The 22,159-nt window shown below is 36.5% G+C and overlaps 5 protein-coding genes across 5 annotated transcripts; 2 read left to right on the plus strand and 3 right to left on the minus strand.

Moving 5' to 3' along the window:
* Positions 1-3,786: 3,786 nt before the first annotated feature.
* Positions 3,787-6,183, plus strand: LOC136232594 (heat stress transcription factor A-4a). Its single transcript, XM_066021824.1, has 3 exons — positions 3,787-3,803; positions 4,044-4,863; positions 5,042-6,183. The coding sequence occupies exons 2-3, from the start codon at positions 4,648-4,650 to the stop codon at positions 6,050-6,052; spliced, it is 1,227 nt and encodes a 408-aa protein (XP_065877896.1). The 5' UTR covers positions 3,787-3,803; positions 4,044-4,647; the 3' UTR covers positions 6,053-6,183.
* A 730-nt stretch (positions 6,184-6,913) lies between these two features.
* On the minus strand, positions 6,914-8,239 carry LOC136232595 (transcription repressor OFP5). Its single transcript, XM_066021825.1, has one exon. The coding sequence runs from the start codon at positions 8,237-8,239 to the stop codon at positions 7,121-7,123; it is 1,119 nt and encodes a 372-aa protein (XP_065877897.1). The 3' UTR covers positions 6,914-7,120.
* Positions 8,240-16,152: 7,913 nt separating this feature from the next.
* On the plus strand, positions 16,153-18,632 carry LOC136233702 (uncharacterized). Its single transcript, XM_066023411.1, has 4 exons — positions 16,153-16,387; positions 17,176-17,798; positions 17,890-18,405; positions 18,497-18,632. Exons 1-4 carry the CDS (start codon positions 16,153-16,155, stop codon positions 18,623-18,625), a joined length of 1,503 nt encoding a protein of 500 aa, XP_065879483.1. The 3' UTR covers positions 18,626-18,632.
* Positions 18,633-18,644: 12 nt separating this feature from the next.
* Positions 18,645-20,202, minus strand: LOC136232823 (G-type lectin S-receptor-like serine/threonine-protein kinase SD2-5). The gene has a single exon (XM_066022255.1). The coding sequence runs from the start codon at positions 20,200-20,202 to the stop codon at positions 18,958-18,960; it is 1,245 nt and encodes a 414-aa protein (XP_065878327.1). The 3' UTR covers positions 18,645-18,957.
* Positions 20,203-20,521: 319 nt separating this feature from the next.
* LOC136232824 (EP1-like glycoprotein 4) lies at positions 20,522-21,524 on the minus strand. The gene has a single exon (XM_066022256.1). The coding sequence runs from the start codon at positions 21,470-21,472 to the stop codon at positions 20,522-20,524; it is 951 nt and encodes a 316-aa protein (XP_065878328.1). The 5' UTR covers positions 21,473-21,524.
* Between the last annotated feature and the right edge of the window lie 635 nt (positions 21,525-22,159).

A 22,159-nucleotide genomic window follows, 5' to 3' on the forward strand; every position in this document is an offset into this window, starting at 1 on the left:
GGAAGTTTACCATATAAATCTTCCAAGAGCCAACCCCCAAAATCACAATAGTAAGAGTGAACAAATTGGTTCAGCCCCATCTCAAAAATAGGATAGTAGAAAAATAGATAAGAGGTGGTCTTCACATCAACGATCCAACCATAAAGTACGTGCCTTGACCAATATACAAAATAGTATGGATACCTTATTAAGCATATAGGCAGCTCCCATAATGCCTTTCTAAGTAAACAAGTTAGAGCTTCTACATTTGGAAACATTAGGATGGTCACTTCTAAGGCAATATTTAGACTGAAGAACACTCACCCATAAGTTGAGAGATTTGGTAATCAATTTTTAACTCAACTTGGCAAGCATGGTATAATCAAAATCCCTACAACATCGGATACTAAGCCGACCATCAACCATGGGTTCACAGACCTGCTTCCACTTGAACAAGTGCATATGGTGTTGCAAAACAGCCGACCCCTATATAAAATGATGATTACAAGGATAAATCTTTTGACAGATATAGACCGGTAACTTAGTGGTTTACATTGCATACGATAAGATTGTGACATTATAGACTTCACTAAAATAACTCTCCCCACGAGAGATAGCTACTTCTCTACCATGACAACTAGGATAAAACCTCATGAATAACAAAGATATACATGGATCAAGTGACACTTTTGTGGAGGACCGACATACCTAAGTACATACCCAAGTCCTGAGTAGCAAAGACCTTCAAGTCGGAGTAAATACTGGTACTAAAAACATCGGAAACATTGACAAACAAAAAACTTAAGATTTGGCAAGGCTCACCTTTTACCCTGAACTGTGATAAAGTAAAGACCAAAGTATGCCTCATCGCACGGCTAGGAACAAGTGTATCCCATCATACAAAGTAATAAATTCTGGTTAAAACCGGGATATCAAATCCACGAGAGCTACATATAGCAAGTATTGTGCTACTAAGCTTTACTTGATGTCTAGGTGGTAATAAAAGTGAACTTTTGGTATTTATGTTAAACTACTACTCATACTCCTACGTAAAGTGAGAGAGAATTTTAGTATGCATTCTAATACATGAATGAGTTGAAGTGTGGTAAGATTGACCTAACTAAGGTGAGTCTAACGTTCTCATTAAATTTAACAAAACAATTATGTGATTCTTAACTTATTCCTACATAATTTACTTTTATGATAATCATACCATTAGTAGCATAACCTTTTCCTACAAACATTCCATTTTTTGTCAAAGTAAATAAATATACTCCCACAGTCTGAGTAAATCCCGTCTTATTGAGAAGATAGTCTAAAACAAGATTTTTCCTCATTTCTAAAGTGTGCATAACATCCTTCAGAGTTAATATTTTTCCAAAAGTGAAATTCAATTCCACACTACCAATTCTAGCAACAATAGTAGTGTGGGAATCACGCAACAACACTTTCTGATTCTCGGTCACAGTTATGTATGTCTTAAACATATTTCTATCATAGCAGACATGGCAGAGGCACCGATATCTACCCACCACCCATTTGATCCATTAATGAGGTTGATCTCAGTAATCATTGCTACCAGAGATAGTTCTACAGCCAGGTTAACACTAGGAGAAGTGTTTGGCCCATTCCTGCTCTTACATGCCGTATGACCTACTTTCCCATAATTAAAGTAGCCATTCTTAGGTGGCTATTGTTGGGGGTAAAACAACATTTGTTCTCTTGCTGTTGTTAGAGACAACAAACATCTTTTCTTTTTTTATCATGTTTTTGATCTTCCTCCTCAATATGGAGACATATGATCAACATATCCAGTAAAAATTCCTTAGTTTTGTGTCCGATAACATTTTTTAAATCCTTCCGAGAAGGAGGCAACTTGTCAATAATAACAACAACTTGAAACTGTTCATTAAGAGACATACCTTCCAAGATAATCTTGTGAGAAATTTTCTAGAGTTCATCTGATTGAGCCTCCATGTATTTTTCATCAATCATTTGGAACTTGAGGTAGTGGTTGACAACATATTTCTTTGTTCCAGCCTCCTCTATATAATATTTCTTTTGTAAAGCATCCCAAATGTCATTGGCAGATTTTTGTTCATCATTATAATAGTTGTATAGACCATCTGCTAAGCCATTGAGGATGTATTTTTTGCACAAGAAATCAATCTCTGTCCATTTTTCTGTAGTGTGTATTTCTGCCTCAATAGCAGTTTCTAGAACAACAGAATTTTCAGAGGTAAGAACAAAAATGACCCTCTTTGTGATCAAATAGAACAACATCTTCTATTTCCCCTGTCTAGAATGAGACCCCTCAAATCGAAACGGTTTGTTGATATCAATCATCGCATTGGTTTGTTCGGTAGCCATTACAACAAAGGACATCTTAAAATTGTTGTTGCACGAACTAAAATAGAATAAAGTTACCGAACACAATAATATGGGATGAGTCGCGGACGAGTTCGCTCTCTTTAAGACGTTCGCAACACTGCTCGAAGATGTGAAAGCAGACTAGCAACAGATAAACTCCAGGATAAAACAACCCAGTCAATCAATTGTAGGTAATAATTTATCATTGAGTAGTCTCTATACTTAATAATTTTAATGATAAGATAATAAATAAGGAGTGAATATGAGTATTATTATTAGAGACGATGACCCTGTTTGACAAAAAGCTATTAGCTGTTAACTGATTACCTTTTTGGTTAGTGGATTTGACTAGCTGATTGTATAAACTTGTTTGGTAAAACTTAGTTGATTACTAATAGCTGTTTGTGTAAAATGACAAATAAAGACATGCTAAAGCCTTTATTTGGGGTTAAAAAGTAGTAATTAGGGGTAAAAATGTTCTTCAAAAGAGATGAAACAATAAGTTAATTAAAAAAACTCCTAAAACCAACATTTTCAAAATTAGCTTTTTGGATCCAATATGCTCTTTCAAACATCTCTTTACCAACACACCACTATTAGATATTTGACTAGTCAATATCTTTAAAGTGGCTCAAACCTCTAATTTTACCCATTTTTTTATCAAATAGGATCGATATGTATTAATCACTAAAAATCAATTGTTTATATTATTTATAGATGTAGGACTTGAAAATGTCAGATGTATAATTAATTTCAAAAATTTACGGATTTAAAAATCATGTGAGTTCTAATATTTTAATAGTAAACAATATCCAAATGTATATTGCCTATTTAGGCATGATTTGCTTAAGGTGTTATAAATTTAGGTACATCCGTTCCTTCTTTACATTGTTTCAAGGCGAGTCCTTTAGACGATCTTACACGCAGATCTAAATATGTATAATTTTGGTGCATCTCCCAAAATGACGAGTCTAACATGTTAAAATTTAGAAAGACAAATCTTTTATATAGATTCGTCCGTCTATTTGTAAATTCCTCATGTTTCTTATCTTCTACGTATTGGTTTATCTATTAAGAGCGGATAATGTCTTTTTCAAATTTAGATATTATTAGAGACAATAAATTACTAAAAATTAATTATTTATATTATTTATAGACAATGCCCAAAAAGTTTTTTTTAGAAATGCTGTTAATTGTGTAATTAATTTCACAAATTTACGGATTTAAAAATCATGTGAGTTCCAATATTTTAATACCTAAACAATATCCAAATGTATATTGCCTTTTCAATGGGCACGCAAGCACAAATAAATTAAAAATAAAACCCTAGGAAATCTCTATACGCGTCGAATTGCGAGAATTCCCAAAAATTCCTAAACGACAAACAAAAGCAAGTCGTTTTCGTTTCTTAAATCAAAATCTGTCCCATTTTCTCTGCAACCTCTTCGTTGAAGGTAAAAGACCTTTCTTTCCCCCTTTTTTCAATTAAAAAACTGCTGGTGTTTTTGGTCTATTTCTTAAAGTTCACTGATTTTCAACTATCAGTCTATTGCTTTTGCTCCAAGTTTTTTCTTTTTCCTTAAATATAGAAATATTGGTTATTTTTGTACTTGAAATAGTGCTCTAAGTTCTAACCATTTGTCAAACGGGCTGAGAACTATTTATCTTTGTTGTTGTTTTTTCTATAAACACAGGAGGTTCATCTGTTGCGTCCGGAATTATAATATTTACTTGGAATTTTCTGTTTGGATCTTTTGTTTTTGGGTTTAATTGGGCAATCAGAGAGGTGGGTCCGTATGATTTTCTTTTTCCATTTTGAGGTATATAAGGTGTTATTTACCCTGGGATTGAGAAATAATTGCGATTGTTTGTAATTATTGATTTGAGGATAAAGTTTCTACAAGGTTGAATTTTGTATATAGAATTGCGATAGAATTTAGGGTTTTGAATTGGGTTTCTAGGATCTTCAAGGGGCGACGGTTGGTTGATTATTGGGAGATAGATATGAGAGAGAGCTCGGGGAAGCTCACGTCTGATCTGGTGTTGATCAAGTGTAAGAGTTATATATTGGGTCTTTTGATTTTGAATTTACTTGATTTTTGAAGTTCCCAATGTGGATTCAATAATCGGGATTCAGGGCTTGTGAATTTCTCTAGGAAGTATAGAAGGGTCTTGCTCATTTGGGATTTTGGTGTTGCGTATTATTGGGATTCGAGTATTTAGATATTGATCGGTGAATGTTTTTAGGTCTTAGATACTGTTGATGTTGTCTTCCTGCTTAGGGATTGGAATTTAGGGATGGATGAATCTCAGGGCAGTTCGAATTCTCTTCCACCTTTCCTTGCAAAGACATATGAGATGGTAGATGATCCTTCCTCAGATTCAGTTGTTTCATGGAGTCAAAGCAATAAAAGCTTTATCGTATGGAATCCGCCAGAGTTTGCAAGGGATTTACTCCCAAGATTCTTTAAGCACAATAACTTCTCAAGCTTCATCAGACAGCTCAATACATATGTAAGCCAATGATTTTCTCTATTCTTATTTCAATACATGATTATGTCTTACAAATATTGTAGAGGGTTTTTCGAAATTGGTTTTGGAAAGATTGATCCAAAGCATTGATCATTTGGCATATCATTTTTTTTCCTTTTTAATTTGATTAGGTTCATTTTGGATGTTTGAAATTTTATAGGGTTTTAGAAAGATTGATCCAGAACAATGGGAATTTGCCAATGAAGATTTTATTAGAGGTCAACCACAACTTATGAAGAACATTCATAGACGGAAACCAGTTCACAGCCACTCCTTGCAAAATCTTCAAGGACAAGGACATGGATATAATCCATTATCTGATTCAGAAAGACAGAGTTTAAAGGATGATGTAGAGAGGCTTAAACATGATAAAGAAACACTTATCATGGAGTTGCAGAGGCATGAACATGAGCGGAAAGGGTTTGAGATGCAAATGCTGGGTTTGAAGGAGAAATTGCAACAGATGGAGAAGCGGCAGCAAAATATGGTGTCCTTCGTGGCCCAAGTCTTGCAGAAACCAGGGCTTGCTTTAAATCTCATGCTGCCTCTGGAACCAGGCCATGATAGAAAGAGAAGGTTGTCAAGGATTGGTTATTTTTGTGATGAGGCGAACGCCGAGGATAATCAGATGGCGTCCTGCCAAACAGTTGCTAGAGAGAATTCGGATAGTAATTCTGTTTCATTGTCTAACATGGATCAGTTTGAGCAGTTGGAGTCGTCTATGACATTTTGGGAGGGTATAATGGCCGATGTCCCAACCAACACACAGCGCAATTCATCCTTGGAGTTAGATGAAACCACATGTTCTGCAGAAAGCCCGGGGATATCTTGTGTACAGCTTACTATCGATGTTCGGCCCAAGTCCCCTGCTATTGATATGAATTCGGAGCCTGCTGTAGCTTCAGCTCCAGATCATGATCCTCCAAAGGAACAAACTGGTATTGCTCCTCCTCCTGTGACAACGGGAGTCAATGATGTATTCTGGGAACAGTTCTTGACTGAAAATCCAGGTTCAACTGAGGCACATGAAGTTCAATCAGAAAGAAAGGATTCTGGTGATAGAAAAAATGAGATCAAACCCAATGATCAGGGTAAATTTTGGTGGAATGTAAGGAATGTAAATAATCTTGCTGAACAAATGGGGCATCTTACTCCTGCGGAGAGAACTTGAAATTACTTGATTGTTTTTACGGCCTTTGATGCCTCAACCCCACACCTTGTAATAAATTTAGGTATGATTTGTTTAATGTGTTATAATAGACTCCGTTTTGACTTAAGAAAAAAAAAACTCGTTCCATCTCATGCTATATTGTGTGTTTTAAGTACTAAATTCCTTGCAAGATTTTCGAGGTTATGATCATTAATGACTCTTTGTGAGAGGAATTTTGGTTGAAGTTGATTGGAAGGATGAAAGAAAGAAATAAATTGTGATTTTAATGTTTGGCACAAAAAAGCTGCGAACATTTTGTCTTGTTTGTGAAGATGATTCATTTTATACATTGCCCTGTTTAATGGTTGACTCTTTGGATTTATGATGGATACAACTCAAAGGAGTCAGTCAGAATTCAAATGCACATGGTTGGATACTAGCTTGAAGTACTGGCACAGTGAACATAGGTGTTTTGTGCAGTAACTCCTGGTGATTGTTATGTAAAGATGTTTGACTATTGAAGTCAGTTTGCCTTTTCATGATTGAAATGTCAATATGCTTATTTATTTGATCATTGACATGGTTGTGTACTTTCTCAAAGTCTCATATAAAAATATCAACTATTTTTACAGTAGCCAGAGGCAGAGACAGGGGAGCTTGGGGGGCAGCTGCTGGAACCACCCATGAGTGGGGTGGTTGCCATCCCTTGCCTCCATTTCATCTTTTATTTATCCCCAGCTGGGTAAAAACAGCATCGGTTTGGTCTGTGCTGGGGTAAAAAATTTATACCCCAGCCTGTAAATTTGCAGCTCCTGCTCTTAGAGGCTGGCTCTGCTACTATAGGGTTTGACTGCAGAATAGTTCATTGTACGACACCCTTTATACTAATAAAGCCCATACTGCAGTTTAGTACTTGCTACATATTTTTTTTTTGTCCAGATTACTTGATGGAGAGTATTTACAATGTAATGGATTGACAATTTGATTCAAAATACGACTAGTGCAGTAAAATTACCTATTTACTTGATAGATACAGATTTCCTTCCCTATCATTAGAAAAGATGTAGTTAGTCCTAATAATATGTGATCTTATTTGTCTAATTCTTCAGTGTCAAATTCAAAGCAGGCCTGGCTCAAGTCTAACCACACCTGCCTGAACACCCTGATGATTAGATCATGATATTCATCTGAATTCAATGTCAGATAGCAGGCTAAGAGTTCTTCAAGTTCTTCTGGTTTGCTGATCTTTTTCTCCTCAATCATCTCCATCATTGAATCTCTGAAATCTTTCTGCGGATCATACGAACATTTCACCACAGCAAAGCTCTCTAAACCATGAAACCCCTCTATACTTTTCTCTTTCGCTTTCTTTTTCATTTTCAACTTGGCCTTTTTCATGTCTTCAAGAGCTTTTATTTTGCAGATTTCAGCTGTTCTCGGTGAATAAGCTCTTAATTTGCTGTTCTGCTTTGACACTTTCCTCTGTAATTCCCTACTTATGTAGAGAGATTTCCTCTGCTCTTCATTTCTTGACTTCAGCTCTTTAATCTTCCTTTCTTTCAACTTCTGCCACTCCAACACAAAATTTCCCTCGCCAAAGACACCACTTCCATTTTCAGCTGTAAATTCACATTCTTCTTCAATTTTTCTCAGGTAAGGATCTCTTGAATTCAATGGAGAGATACAGCAGTCTAACCTTCTTTCTTCTCCGTGATTTCCTTTCCGGAGTTTCTTCTCTTTTTCAACTCTGAGCCTTGGTGTTCTAATCTCTGCAACCTTTTCTCTTACACATGTTGAAACTTGCGGAAAGTTTCTGATTTTGTTTGCATGATCAAACTTATGAACACCTTCTTTTCCATTTACTCTTATTGATGGTGGAAATTGAAGATCATCATCTGAATTATACCGAACAGAACGTAAAACAGCTCTACTCCTCAACTCATCAAGATTGTCCTCTCCAAAAGACAGCCTCCAAAAACCATCAGCATCAGCATCATCTCCTCCATAGAATTTACTAGAGGAGTTAGTGTTTGTAGGCACAGAATTCCACTTCCCTTTCTGCTTCATTTTGGCCTGATTTTGATCAGAATTGATCCCCATTTGCTTGAACTTTGTTAACCAAGAGGTAGCTAGAACTTGAGATATTAAGGAAGGGTGAGAAGGAGCAGCAGAAAAAGATTGTTTCTTCTTATTTCTGCCCCACTTCATGTTTGTGAGCTGAGATGAAAATGGAGATTGGAGAAAAAGAAAAGAGAAATGGAAGATAATGGAGAAGTAGCAGTTAGGGACAGTTAGGGTGATAAATAGGAACGTGGGTTTCTTATTTATTTATTTATTAATATTTTCAAAAGAAAGGCCCGCTCTAAATCTTGTGACCACTTTGTCTAACTTTATTTTTCTTTTTTCCCACTTTATGGTTTGTACTTGAAAAACCTCCTCCTTCTTAGCTGCAGGCAGAGCAAGTAGTAAAAAAGAATAGTTTCCATTTCCTAAAATTGCAACTAATTTTAGCAATTTAGACTTAGTAATTCTTAAGCTAGACTTCACTTTTTTTTTTTTTTTACCTTAGTAATTTAATTTCACCTTTTTGTGTAAAAACACCTACTTGGCTTTGAAGGGAAGATAGATTGATTACTTTTTTGCTTTTGTCATTTTCTTTTATTTGTTGAAATCAAATTGGTTCCATTCCTTTTTTTGCTTTTATATTTTGTTATAGATTGCATGACTTTTTCTTTCTTTTGGTTTTTACTTTTATTCAAACACCACAGGAGAAATAATTGCTTATTGGGTCGGGCTCAGGCCCATACACTAACATGAATTTCACCCACTTCAATTTCTAGGGTTGGATTTGACCTGTTTATGGATTGGGCCGAATAATTCGAACCAAGTCTAACGGGGCTTTATTTTAAATTACCTTCTCCAAACTCAATCCAGTCCGCACTATATTTATGTTGGGTTTGGTTGGGCTGCACCAGACTAAATTGTGTGGGCCCAGCATGTTCAAGCCCAATCATAAAAGCGGACTAGGCGGGGCTAATGCAGCTATGAAGAGGTAGAGGGTGGACCAATAGAATGAAGAAAGGTTGCTTGAATTAGAATTAGAATGGAGGCATCACTTTCTTGAAAAGAAACAGAACAACCAAATTAATAGATCCTATTCTTACATGAAAGATTGCTAATACCAAAATTAGTCATTGCCAATATTAGGTTTAGCACTATTTTTGTCAATGTTTTGATAGTGAACTATATTATATATATATAAATGCTGACTAATATAAGACCCAGAAAAAAAAGAAAGAAAGATGTGAATATTCATACAACCATAAATGACCCTATAAAAGGATAAATTACACTCATTTAAGCACTTTCACTATTTGGTATCTAAATTTTATTTTTACATTTAAAAGTTATTCAACCTAACACAAAAGTCCAACAGGAAAATACCTATTTATCTATTGAAAGAAACAAGTTGATGTAGCATGATTTGATAAATTATTTAACTACTTCTAATCTAATACCACTCCTAATAGAGGTTATTAACCCCTTCCATTAACTTTTACAATGATCCATCAACTGTTGTTTTACTGTTTAAAAAAATTTACCCTTTCTCCCTCCCTATTAAACTTTTAACCTTCTCTCTCTTAAATATTGAGGTAAGTTTGTCTAAAATTAATCACAAAAAGTTGTCTAAAATGTTTGCTATGTTATTAAACCAGTTATAAACAACTTGTCAAAATGCACGAAACTGCTTCATTTTATCGATAACTCTTATGCTAAGTTGTCATCCTTCAAGTGCTTTAGGTGCAATAAGTCAAGACATCGCTCAAATAAATGTCCTAAGAGGAGAAGTGCCTGATTGATGAAGAGGTTGACATATGGTTTGATGAGGCTCATGACGTCCATGTGGTGAGGAGGTTACTTGTATCCAACCGAGTTGAGAAGGACCAAAGACATCAATTGTTCCACACTCGTTGTTTAGTGCAAGGCGAGAGATGCAATGTGGTCATTGATAGTGGTAGCTAAAAAAATATTATTAGCAATGTCGCTGACAAGAAGTTTGGGTTGATTGTGGATACCCATCCTAACCCTAGTGTAGGATGGATCAAGAATGTGGGAGAACTAAGAATCAATCGACGATGCAAGGTGTCGATATCATTGGATATTATGAGGATAGGGTCTATTGGATGTATTAGATATGAATGTATGTCGCTTACTCTTGGGGAGAACTTGGCAATATGATAGAGATGTTATTCATCCTGGGAGGAGGAATACCTATAAGTTTGTGAAAGACGAGGCAAAGTACATTCTCACCTCTATGTTGAGAGATGAACTCGAAGAAGAAGGCAACTCTAATCGTGTTTCAGACTCACAAGTCATTTATCAATGAGTGTGAGGAAAGCCAACTTCTTTATGTAGTCATTGTGAAGGTGAGTGGGGAAATGAAGGGTGAAGAAGAACGTGAAGTGCCGAGTGAAGTTAGTGTTATGCTTGAAGAATACGAAGACATGTTTCCTGATGAACTTTCTCACGGATTATCGCCTTTGAGGGACATCCAACATCATATATAATTGGTGCTAGAGGCTAGTCTACCAAGCCTTCTGCATTACCAAACGAGTCGAAAAGAGAGTGAGATCATGAAAAGAAAGTGGAGGGGTTTGTAGAGATGAGATATGTTAGAGAAAGCATGAGCCAGTGTGTGGTTCTAGCCTTACTCATGCTTAAGAAATATATTTCATGGTGACTGTGCATTGATAGTCGGGCTATCAATAAAATCACTATCTGGTATAAGTCCTCGATCCCTAGACTTGGTGACATGTTGGACCAACTGAGTGGTTCCAAAGTATTCTCCAAGATTGACTTAGAAGCAACTACCATCAAATCCAAATTAGAGCCAATGATGAATGGAAGACGACTTTCAAGACACGAGATGGGTTGTATGAGTGGCTAGTGATGCCATTCAGGATGACTAATGCTTCAAGTACCTTTATGCGGTTGATGAACCAAGTATTACGTTTGGTAATCGAAAAATTCACGTGGTTTACTTTGATGATATCCTTATGTATAGCCAAACCCTTGAGGAGCATATTGATCATTTGAGGATTGTGTTTGACTTGTTAAGGAAACACTAATTATCTGCAAACACAAAGAAGTGTGACTTCATCATGGAGAGCTTAGTATTCCTCGAGTATGTAGTGAGCAGAGATGGCATCCGGGTAGATGAAGAAAAGGTTCGAGCTATCTGTGATTGGTCAACACCTCGAAAATGAGGGATGTTCATAGTTTCCATTGGTTGGCGACTTTCTAGAAAGGTTCATCCAGAACTGCAGCTCCATTATTGCACTTTTTACCGAATGCTTGAAGAAGGGTAGAGGGTTTAAATGGGAAGATGAACAAGCGGACAATTATGCCTTAATTATAGAGAAGTTGAGTATAGCTCCGGTGTTTGCCTTTCCAGACTTTGAGAAGCTCTTTGAGGTTAAATGTGATGTTAGCGGTGTTGGTATTAAGGAAGTCCTTATGCAAGAAAAGAGGTTGATCGCCTACTTTAGTGAGAAACTCAGTGAGTCGAGGCAGAAATGGGCCACCTATGATAAAAAAAATTGCTATGGTGAGGGCATTAAAGACGTGCGAACATTATCTCGTTGCAAAGGACTTTGTGCTTTATATCGATCACCACGCTTTAAAATACTTAGGGAACCAAAAACAACTCTGAAGTTCCATGCATGAAAGATGGTTCGCGTTTGTGGATAAGTTCCCATATAGACTTATTCAGAAAGGCGTACAACAGAATCGAGTGGTGGATGCTCTGAGTTGGAGGGTAACATTACTCAAGACTATAGCTCTTGAAGTGGATTTGTTTGATCATATGAAGAGGGACTACAAAGATGACCCTAACTTTGGGGCTATATGGGAGAGTTGTAAGAATCAAGTCGATGGAGGAGAACACCATTTGCTAGATGAGTACCTTATGAAGGGAAACTAGTTGTGCTTACTGTGTACCTCCATCCGGGAGAAGGTTATTTGGGACTTGCATAAGGGAAGCCTAGGAGGAAACTTCAAAAGAAAGAAAACATATGAAGCAGTGAGTTCCCGGTATTTTTGGCCAAAGATGAGAAGAGACGTAGCGTACTTAGTGGAGATGTGTTACGTATGTCAAAACACTAAGGGGCATACCACCAACTCGGGAATTTACATGCCTTTATCGTTGTCGGATACCGTGTAGAAGGATCTCTCCATGGACTTTGTTTTGGGCTTGCCAAGAACGCAAAGAGGGATGTATTCCATATTTGTGGTGGTTGACCGATTCTTGAAGATGGCACACTTCATTTCCTGACAGAAAATCGATGATGCTTCGACCATAGCAATGATCTTCTTTCGGGAGGTGGTGAGACTACAAGGGGTACCGAATAGCATTGTGTCTGATCGGGATACTAAGTTTCTAAGCCATTATTGAAGGATCCTATGGGCCTTATTTGATACATCCTTGGAGTTTAGTACCAACACTCACCCTTAAACCGATGCTCAAACCCGAAGTGGTGAATCAGATTTTGGGGAATCTATTACGGAGTAAATGCAAAGATAAGCTGAGGATGTGGGATTTAGTGTTGGCTCAAAACGAATTTGCAACGGGGTTGTCCACTCGGGTATGAGAAAATGACCTATTGAAATGGTATACACGAAGACTCCCAATCATACATTTGGCATTGTGAGTATATTGAAGGGTGATAAGGTTAGTATTCCCGTTCAAAAGCTAGCCATTGATTACCAACAAATGCATGAAGGAGACGCTTGAAGAGCGGAACAAAAATTTGAAGGCCAAGAATGATTTGCACTCAAGATATATTCAATTAGAAGTTGGGGACGAGGTCATGATATATCTGAGTAAAGAGCGACTGGCAAGTGCGTCGAGTAACAAGCTCAAACTAAAGAAGTATGGCATGTACAAGGTTATCAAAAGAGTCAATGCTAACGCCTATCATATAACACTCTTGAATTGGTTGGGTAAAGATATCTCCCTCCTTCAATGTATGTGACTTAAGCCCTTACAAGTCGGACGCATCTATTGAGTATACTATATGAGACTTGGGGTCTAACTCCTCTTAGGAATGAGAGAATGATGAGTACGTCAATATGAAGGATCCGAAGAAAGCTTAAAGCAGCGATCATACGGCATGTGTAGATAGCAACACATCGTATAAGCAATCAAAACATCACGAGAAACAAGGGAAGGAAGGCCACACGACGTGTGACCTCACCAACACGTCGTGTGAGTTGCCTGTGAAGTTTATGTTTCTTTAAGGTTTAATTCACACGTAATGTCCCTAATCCAACACGTCATGTGAACTTCTTTGCGCCAGCTCCAATTCGATTAGAACATCAGCTCACACCGCGTGTCACCCCGACCACACGCCGTGTGGGATTACTTCACTAGCAAGCTGCGAAATCTTCCATCCCCGCACAACTCGAGATCTAATGTTTTGCCATTATATAATTATTGTCTTGCCTTTAATTAGCTTTAATTCCTACTTTGTCAATATATTATCTAATGCCAACTTCACTCCTATTGTTAGGCGATGTTCGCATTATAAAAAAAAGGTATTGAGTCTTTTCTCACCTAGGGTTATGAAGGTATATAAGGCTAATGATTTGTGAGCAATACAACTTTTTCATCAATCAAAACTAATTTCTTCTCTATTTGAGTTAAGGTTTTCATACATTGTTTGGGCAAGTTATAAAAGAGTATTATCTTTGTTTTGTTGGTTTATGATCAAAACCTTTACTATTGTCATGATTCGTATCACTGATATAAAAAGCACTTAATATCCATTTTTCAAAATTAAAGGTTTAAGCCCAATCTGCTTTTTTTTAATCAAAAATCACTATTAGAATTTTTAAAGTCTTTAAAAATGATTCAAACCTCTAATTTTATCCTAAATCTCTTTGCCGAGGAAATGAAATTTTTTAGAGAAATAAAAATAAGAAAGAATTGTGGATGGTGTGTAACTTGATATTAGTTGGACATAAAAATAGGTTATAATAATTAGCTAAATTTTGAAACATCTCATCATATGAACTTATGGAATTGTGTTAGTTTTCCAGTACAAAAATAAAATTTAGATTGTAAAGCTTGAAAAACATCTCATTGAAAGGTTATGAAATTAATCTAGATATAAAACTGTTCAAAAATTGTACCAGCTAAATGAGTAAATGATGTGTACTTTGCATTATTTAATAATATTGTAGAAAAAATAATTAATGTGAAAGGAGGGAGATAGTAACAGATAAAAAAAAAATTGATGTAATACATAGTCTATCCATAGTATAATATTAAATAATTTACATTTGAAGCTAAGGCTATGCATGAAAAGAGGGGAAGAATTAAGAAGGGCTCATTTAATGAATTCTAATTTTATGATTATTAGCTGTATGGACCAGTTGCTCTTTTTAGGGTTTCCTCTCTCAAAAACAATTCCTCATAGTGCCTTTGTAGCTAGAGCATGATCATGCCTTCTTTTATTACATCTATGCTGCCTTGGCTAAATTGAATTTATTGTCATTGAAGTAAATTTACTTTTATATACAACATCACAACCGCTTGGAGCTTGCATGCCGCGTGATATTTTCAAGCAATTGAATAAAGTAAATATAATTTTATTTTTTACTTTCATATAACTATAATTTGTAAGAGTTTATCATTCCAATGTGGTTGTCACGTCACTATTTCAATGATTTTTTATATGATATTATCAAAATGACTTTATTAGAATGAAAATGAAAATTCAGTAACTTTATTAAAACAAAATAAAGTTCAATTAATTTTTTAAAATTACTCCAAATTTACCATCATTCAATTTAGCGATGTTGCCTAATTTAGTTTCAAATTCTTCTAAAAAAAACTATGCCAAAGGTAATATAATATATATTTTTAATTTCCGAGATCACTAGTTTAAATGATTTGAAATTCTTAACCACTAAAACCAACCTTAGTTTCTCTATCTTTAATTGTTGAGGTTTTTCTATAGAAAAAGTCTCATAGGATGTATATGATTGTCAAGTATATTACATTTACATGTACAACTTCAACTTTAACAATGGATATTGACATATGGATTAGTTTTTAGTTTACTGATATGATAATGATAGTTTTGAACAATGATGTCAAACGAATCCAATCAGCCGATCAAATTGGTCAGATTAGAAATTAGTTAGATCTATGGTTTGCGTTGTGCTAAGTTTATTAATCTTTAATAATTCGGTAAGAATCTAGGTTTAATATGAGACTCGGCGGTGAGCAATCCCAATATTTTATTTTTTTTAATTAATTTTAAAAATAAAATAAAAACCATTATTTTAGAAAAAAAAATTGAATTTTAATTCACTGATTTTTTTTTAAAGAACTTGACTTTAAAATATTAATAGGTTGAAGCAGAAATTGTTACAATGAGACTGAAATATAGTGGTATGTTATTTGATCCGATCAATCCGAATTATTTAGTTGAATCAAATGACTCATGACTCAACTATAAATCCAATTTGATGTCCGTTCGGAAGGTGCAATAACCTATACGTAAAGGTTAAGCTTAACTTCGCATTTTGTTTGGGTGCAATTGTACACCTCCAACAGCAACAACAGGGGCCTAGTTCCAGACGGTTAGGGGTGCTCCGGCATTCCCGAACTCTGTGTATCTGTCTCTAAGTATACATATTATTTGCATTGGCTTGGTGCATGATTCTATTCTATTATATTTGTATATTACGTTCACAGTTAGAAAGATTTAGAATCAAAAGTTCTATTTTGCTACTAAAAGAAGTATGAATTCACAAAATAAGATACAATTGTAATCATACTATTCCAGGCTGTCCTTTTCTTATCAGGTAAGAAAGTTGGTTTAAGAAAGGAATAAGTAGCCAACCAAATTCATATTTAAAATAACAATTATTCTTAACAATTTGCATTATGCCGTTAATTACACCTAATAAAACAGAAAAGATTGATTAAATAGGCATAAATGGAAGAGTATGTTCCATGCAATCCCAAATAAATTTAAGACTAAAGTCTCAAGCAAGCAATGTTTCTTCTTTATTAAAAGCCAGTGAGATTAAAGTTGCATTTTTGAGCAATGGGTATGCATTGTGTGATCCTTGTCCTGTTGTCACTGATATTTGTTATAGGTGTTGGTGGTGAAAAAGAGTATGTATCGGCAGTGGGTGATCCAGGCATGACAAGAGATGCTTTAAGATTGGCAATTGAGTCTTGGAACCAATGCAATGAGGTTGGAGATGAACTTCCTAATATGGGCAGTCCAAGAGCTGCTGATTGCTTTGATGTCTACAAGGCTTCTCCAAAGCCATCAGGTAAATCTTTCTGGACTATCTTCTATCGGGTAAATTACACCGTCACTTTACTTTGTACTTACTTTTTATGACTTGTGAACTTCAAAACCGGACATAAAACTCATAAATTTTGTACTTTAGTAACATAATGACACCTTTTTACCGTTGACTAAGATGACCACTCTTATAATAGGTAACCCTCTATTGTGAAACTGAATATAATTTAGGTGTTATTTGGTTAGAAAAGAGAAAGCTTAGAAAATGATAATTTGAAAAATCGAAAACGGTGGTTCTGAAAGAAATATGGATCTAAACAACTTTAATTCTTGGGTTCTTCCATTTTAAGTTTAGCATCGGCCATTTTGACTTGGTCAACGGCAAAATGAGTCATCATGTTAGTAAAGTGCAAAATTCAGGGTTATAATCAATGTTGCAAGGACACGAAAAAGGATATGGACACTGGAAACATACATGGACATGGACACTAACACGGACACAAAGCGCAAAAATGCTACTAAAAGAGAAGTGTTCGTGCAACATAGAGTTTAACGTCCGATTTTGAAGTTCAAGGACCATAATCAAAATAAGGGCAAAGTGAAGGGGCTATAGTTGTAATTAACCCATTTTCTATTATGCATTGCTTTTATATGTACCTGATTGATCAATATAAAATTGATCTAAACACCTTAGGTAGCCATTCTCTCCATTTGGGTACACCAAGAATAAATTTGAGATAATTGATTCCTTTTTATTTTTGAGATACAACTAATAAAAATTACTGTTATTCTTTTGATTGGTTAATCTTGTAGAAAAGAATTGCTCCATATGCAATTTGGTGCCACACATATTGGTTCACAGAGTGACAGAAGAAGACAATAAGCTAGGAGCTGGACACCCTTTCCTTGGAGTTCAACAAAAGTCCCTTTATGATGTAAATCTATATGCAGCAGAAAAGGAACTTTACTTAGGCTCAAAATGCCAAGTTGAAGACACACCAAATCCATGGCAGTTTTGGATGATAATGCTCAAGAGTGGGAACATGGACACTTATGCAGCCAAGTGCCCTAAAAATGGGCACAAAATAGGCCCTTTTGGCCCTGATTCAGGGTTCCCATGTTTTGGAGCAGGATGCATGAATCAACCATCTATTTACCATGACCATACCACATTGCAAGGCCCTAATAGGACTACTCTTAAGGGTAGGTTTTATGGGTCTTGGGATTTAGATGCTGATTTTAGCAAAGGGTTATTGGGTAATTTTTCTTATCATTCTGTAACTTGGGAGAAGGAACTTGGAAAGGGAAGTTGGGTTTTTCATCATGTCTTGAGGACTTCAAAAAGGTATCCATGGTTGATGCTTTACTTCAGATCAGATGCCACACATGGTCTTTCTGGTGGCTATCATTATCCAACTAGAGGAATGTCCAAAATTGTGAGTAACTCTTTCCTTTCTCTAACCTTGTATGCAAGCTTTCCTTACAAGCAAAACAAATGACTGAATGTAGTTAAAACAAAAATTGCAGATACCAGAATCACCAAACTTCAAAGTGAAATTCACATTGAAAGTAATAAAAGGTGGGGGTCCAAGCAGCCAATTCTACCTAATGGACATGGGTAGCTGTTGGAAAAACAATGGACAACCTTGTGATGGAGATGTAACTTCAGATGTTACTCGTTACAGTGAAATGATCATCAATCCTAATACTACTTCATGGTGCAAACCTAACAACCTTAATGTCTGCCCTCCCTACCACACTTTCCCCAACGGCACACGTGTTCATCGCAACGATACTGCTCATTTCCCGTACAAGGCCTATCACTTGTATTGTTCTCCAGGGAATGCACAGCACCTTGAGTTCCCTTACAGTTTGTGTGATCCGTACAGTAATCCTCAGCCTCAGGAGATTCTGCAGATTCTTCCGCATCCTGTCTGGGGTGAGTACGGATATCCGACTACGCAGGGTGAGGGTTGGATTGGTGATCCAAGAACATGGGAGCTTGATGTTGGAAGGTTGTCACAATCACTTTACTTTTATCAGGTTTGATTCTATTATCCTCTGTATTCCTATTCCTATTTTGGAAAGCAAAAAGATGGGTGAGTGAAGTCTTGTTCATCTGAATTCATTGCAGGATCCTGGAAGTGCTCCGGCAAGGAGGCGATGGATGTCAATTGATTTAGGAACGGAAATTTTTAAAGCCCCTGATGAGGTCGCTGAATGGACTGTTACACACTTTGATATCCTTGTACCTAAGCAATGATATTGATGGCAACTATATATAGAGATATTACATTTTTGTACCAAAACAATGAATTCTTTCAGGGAGATACATCCATTTCCAAAGAAGACAAAAAGAATGCACAGAGATAAGAGAGTAGTCATAGGATGTATTTGCTTTTTCTTTGCGAGGCTAGTCGCAATTATTCAATGTATATTATCTTCCATATGTTTTCAATTAACTCTGTTGGTTAACTGAACTACAAGGCTTTTCAAGCTGAAACAAGTAGATACAGTAAAAACATTGCACAAGAGGAACATCAAGAACAAGTTCATAAACTAATTTCTTACCGGTCAATCTCTATTCAACATTTTTTATCTGGGTGCTGATAGAACCGATGGAAATAATGGAGTTGTGATTGCCAACTCTGCTCCTCTGCTTGTTGCAGCAGCTGCCATTGTTGTTGGATTTGGAATGGTGTTGTAGTTCAGGTCAGTTTCCACTTCCATTGCACCCTCTAAAGCCTTCACAACCATTGGCATTGAAGGTCTCCTCGTGTAATCACATTGCAGGCACCAAATTGCAAGTTTCATCATTTCCACTACTTGTAACTGTTGCAATTGCATATTTTCACTATTTTTGTCAACCATATCAATCAGTTGTTCCTCCTCAGCCTTTTTCATGAAAATTGGGAGCAAATGCATTGACCCCTCTGGCTGATTTCTGTCCAAGTTTTTCCTAGCGCAAACTATTTCCATGACGACAATTCCAAAGCTGTAAACATCTGCCTTCTCCGTGATGACTGAGCTAAACAATTCAGGAGCCATATAACCAGGAGTTCCTCTCATTGTGGTTACCACTTGGCTCTGATCCCTCTCAATCAACTTTGATAACCCAAAATCTGATATCTTTGCATTTAAATCAGCATCTAACAATATGTTTTGGGGTTTGATATCCAAATGGACTATTCTTTGTCTGCAATCTTCATGGAGATAGGACAGCCCCTTTGCTATGTCGAAAATGATCTTCTTTCTTGTTTCCCAGTCCAGAGAAGGTTGCAAAGGATCCTTAAGGAAAATTGATTTGTCCAAGGATCCATTGCACATAAACTCATAGACTAAAAGCCTATGCAATTTTTCAGCGCAGAAACCTACCAGCCTTACCAAGTTGTTATGGTGGATACTTCCTATACTCATCACTTCCGCCAAGAATTCTTTTTTCCCTTGGCCTAAAGCATCCAGGCGCTTCACTGCAATTTTTTCACCCATAGCCATATTGCCTTCAAAAACTGAGCCAAACCCTCCTCCCCCAAGCTTTTTATGAAAATCCTCAGTTGCTATTTTCAGTTCCTCGTAAGTGAATCTTGTAGGCATTCCAGGTAATGCATCAAGTTCATCTTCGATTCCGTCATTGGAATCTTTTTTCTTCCTAAAGAACATGATCCAAGAAAAGCCTACAATTAGAATCAACGGGAGGAGGATTCCTACTGTTAATCCAGTAATTGTTATAGCTTTACGAGAAGATTTTTTTAGGAGAAGCTGTTCCTCCCTCTCCAATATCAGAACCATTTCCAGCTCCCACATCATTAGAAGCTCTAATGAAGACCGATATTTGATCATTTAAATAATGATTACGTGCTAGAGAAAGGGCTGGATTAGGAAATATACAGTCTCCTTCAAGAGAGCTATACCCAGGCTGTTCTCGAAATAGAGCAACTGTGCAAGAACAATTTGTTAAGCATGCTTTTTTACAGCCTTCCATGTCTGCTCTCATTTTCTTACTTCCGTAAGTGACATAATAGACATCTTCAATTGTAAGAAGAGATGGCGAGGATGTGTTTTTGCACGTATTTGGATAGATTTGTGAGCATCCTAGTTTTCCATTCGGATTTGGGATTTTATTTTGAACAAATCCCGGAAGGCAAGAGCAAGAGCCACCTCAGCAGACCCCATATTCACCACAGGATGTTGGATATTCACATTCACCTAAGGGTCCTCCCCATATATCAATTGACTCTGAATTATCTCCATAAAGTTTAATATGTCCATCGGGATCCAATTTCATATAAGACATTAATGTATAATTAGTTGGAGAGCTAAAGAACACGTATGGCTTAGGAAGAACACCAATATGCACAGAAACATTAGGAAAACTAGATGTGTTATAGCTTAGTACAAAATCTTGTCTAAGAGTTAAGTACTCAACTGGGACATCAGCCTGGTAATAAGCAGAGAGTCCTTCAGATGTTACAGAGAGGTAGTAGTTTCCCTCAGACATGTTGCTCTTTGAAACACTACCCACTAACTTCTGCCCCTCTACGAGTTTCTGTCCAATAATCAATGTGTCGGTCGGATGATCAAAAGACTGCCAAACTGTCGTATTATCTCTGTCGTAGAGAAAAAGATTTCCTGTCTCCATCATCTTCATGCCTACAATGTCAGATCTGCTAGATGTGTTTGTACTCCAGATCAAACTCCCATCTCTATCTCTCAACTCCAGATTTCCATCCTCCACCAACTGCAAGGTTGCATCTTTACCCACTGGTCTGTTTCTGTTTGCTAACCATGTTGTATTCTTGAAAGACCAAACTTGTTTGCCTGATTCAAAATCGATGAATGCTTCAACTATCCCAACAGCGAAGTAGAATGAATCTTCTCCGATCTCTGGATCAGAATAAAATCCACAGCCAAATCCAATATCATAAGATGAATTTGGTTTCTGATTAGACAGGATAATTTGATCATCATAACTTGAGGTTGAATTGTTAGTCCAAGATGTGGGGAGCTTTGCTGTGGAAGAGTAAAGAATCTGGGCTTGATGGAACTTGGCAACAGATAAAATGACCAAACACTGCAAAAAGAGAATAAAATTGAAGGACTGTAAAGCCATTGACGAGATGAGGTGTTTTTTCAGGGAAAGGAAAGCATTAGATTAATTTAGAACTGATTCAGTGGATAAGTATTTAAACTTTGATTGGTTGTTTGTTACAACATTTGACTAAAATGTAACTTGGACTTGTATGCATTGACTCTGTTGACTAGAACTTTTTTTACACGGTGTTGCAAGTATCATCATCAGAAACGATAATATCAAAAAAAAAAAAAAAAATGAACATCACCAGGAACAAGAAAACCCAGAATCCAAAGGAACTTAAAACGATTGAGATTGAAATATATATCACACCATTAAATTTAAAGGCAAAGCAAAATTCTGAACATGAATCGCTCGTAACAGAGCTTAATACTTGAAAAGGAGCATAAATCGGGAAAGTGAGAACCTTGGAATGGTAATAATCAGTCATTAATGGCAAGCAATTGAGCAACGCTACACCCACGTTCGTAGCCCCAATCGAAGCTTCAATTTAATTCAGCTGTAGGTCAAGATTCTGGGCCTTTGATGCGGATACAATGTCAGCCATGGTTGCATATCGCCGTCAACGTTTCAGTGGCTGACGGAGGAACAGAACGCGGCGGCCGGCGGCGAAGGAATTGCATTCCTGTGGTGGTTTGTCGTTGGCGGCAGACGTGAACGTTGATCTAATTTTCCATTTCATTTCTGTTTTATGCGATATGTACA

This window comes from Euphorbia lathyris, chromosome 6 (genome assembly GCF_963576675.1).
Source record: "Euphorbia lathyris chromosome 6, ddEupLath1.1, whole genome shotgun sequence".
In the NCBI taxonomy this organism is placed as follows: domain Eukaryota; kingdom Viridiplantae; phylum Streptophyta; class Magnoliopsida; order Malpighiales; family Euphorbiaceae; genus Euphorbia; species Euphorbia lathyris.

What these genes read in the sequence shown, in the direction of transcription:
- LOC136232594 (XM_066021824.1), top strand. Translation starts at nt 4,648, where the DNA reads ATGGATGAATCTCAGGGCAGTTCGAATTCTCTTCCACCTTTCCTTGCA. An exon ending in TCAGACAGCTCAATACATAT is followed by an intron (nt 4,864 to 5,041) that starts GTAAGCCAATGA and finishes GAAATTTTATAG; the next exon opens with GGTTTTAGAAAGATTGATCC.
- LOC136232595 (XM_066021825.1), bottom strand. Translation starts at nt 8,239, where the DNA reads ATGAAGTGGGGCAGAAATAAGAAGAAACAATCTTTTTCTGCTGCTCCT.
- LOC136232824 (XM_066022256.1), bottom strand. Translation starts at nt 21,472, where the DNA reads ATGGCTTTACAGTCCTTCAATTTTATTCTCTTTTTGCAGTGTTTGGTC.
- LOC136233702 (XM_066023411.1), top strand. Translation starts at nt 16,153, where the DNA reads ATGGGTATGCATTGTGTGATCCTTGTCCTGTTGTCACTGATATTTGTT. An exon ending in GGCTTCTCCAAAGCCATCAG is followed by an intron (nt 16,388 to 17,175) that starts GTAAATCTTTCT and finishes TTAATCTTGTAG; the next exon opens with AAAAGAATTGCTCCATATGC. An exon ending in AATCACTTTACTTTTATCAG is followed by an intron (nt 18,406 to 18,496) that starts GTTTGATTCTAT and finishes AATTCATTGCAG; the next exon opens with GATCCTGGAAGTGCTCCGGC.
- LOC136232823 (XM_066022255.1), bottom strand. Translation starts at nt 20,202, where the DNA reads ATGATCAAATATCGGTCTTCATTAGAGCTTCTAATGATGTGGGAGCTG.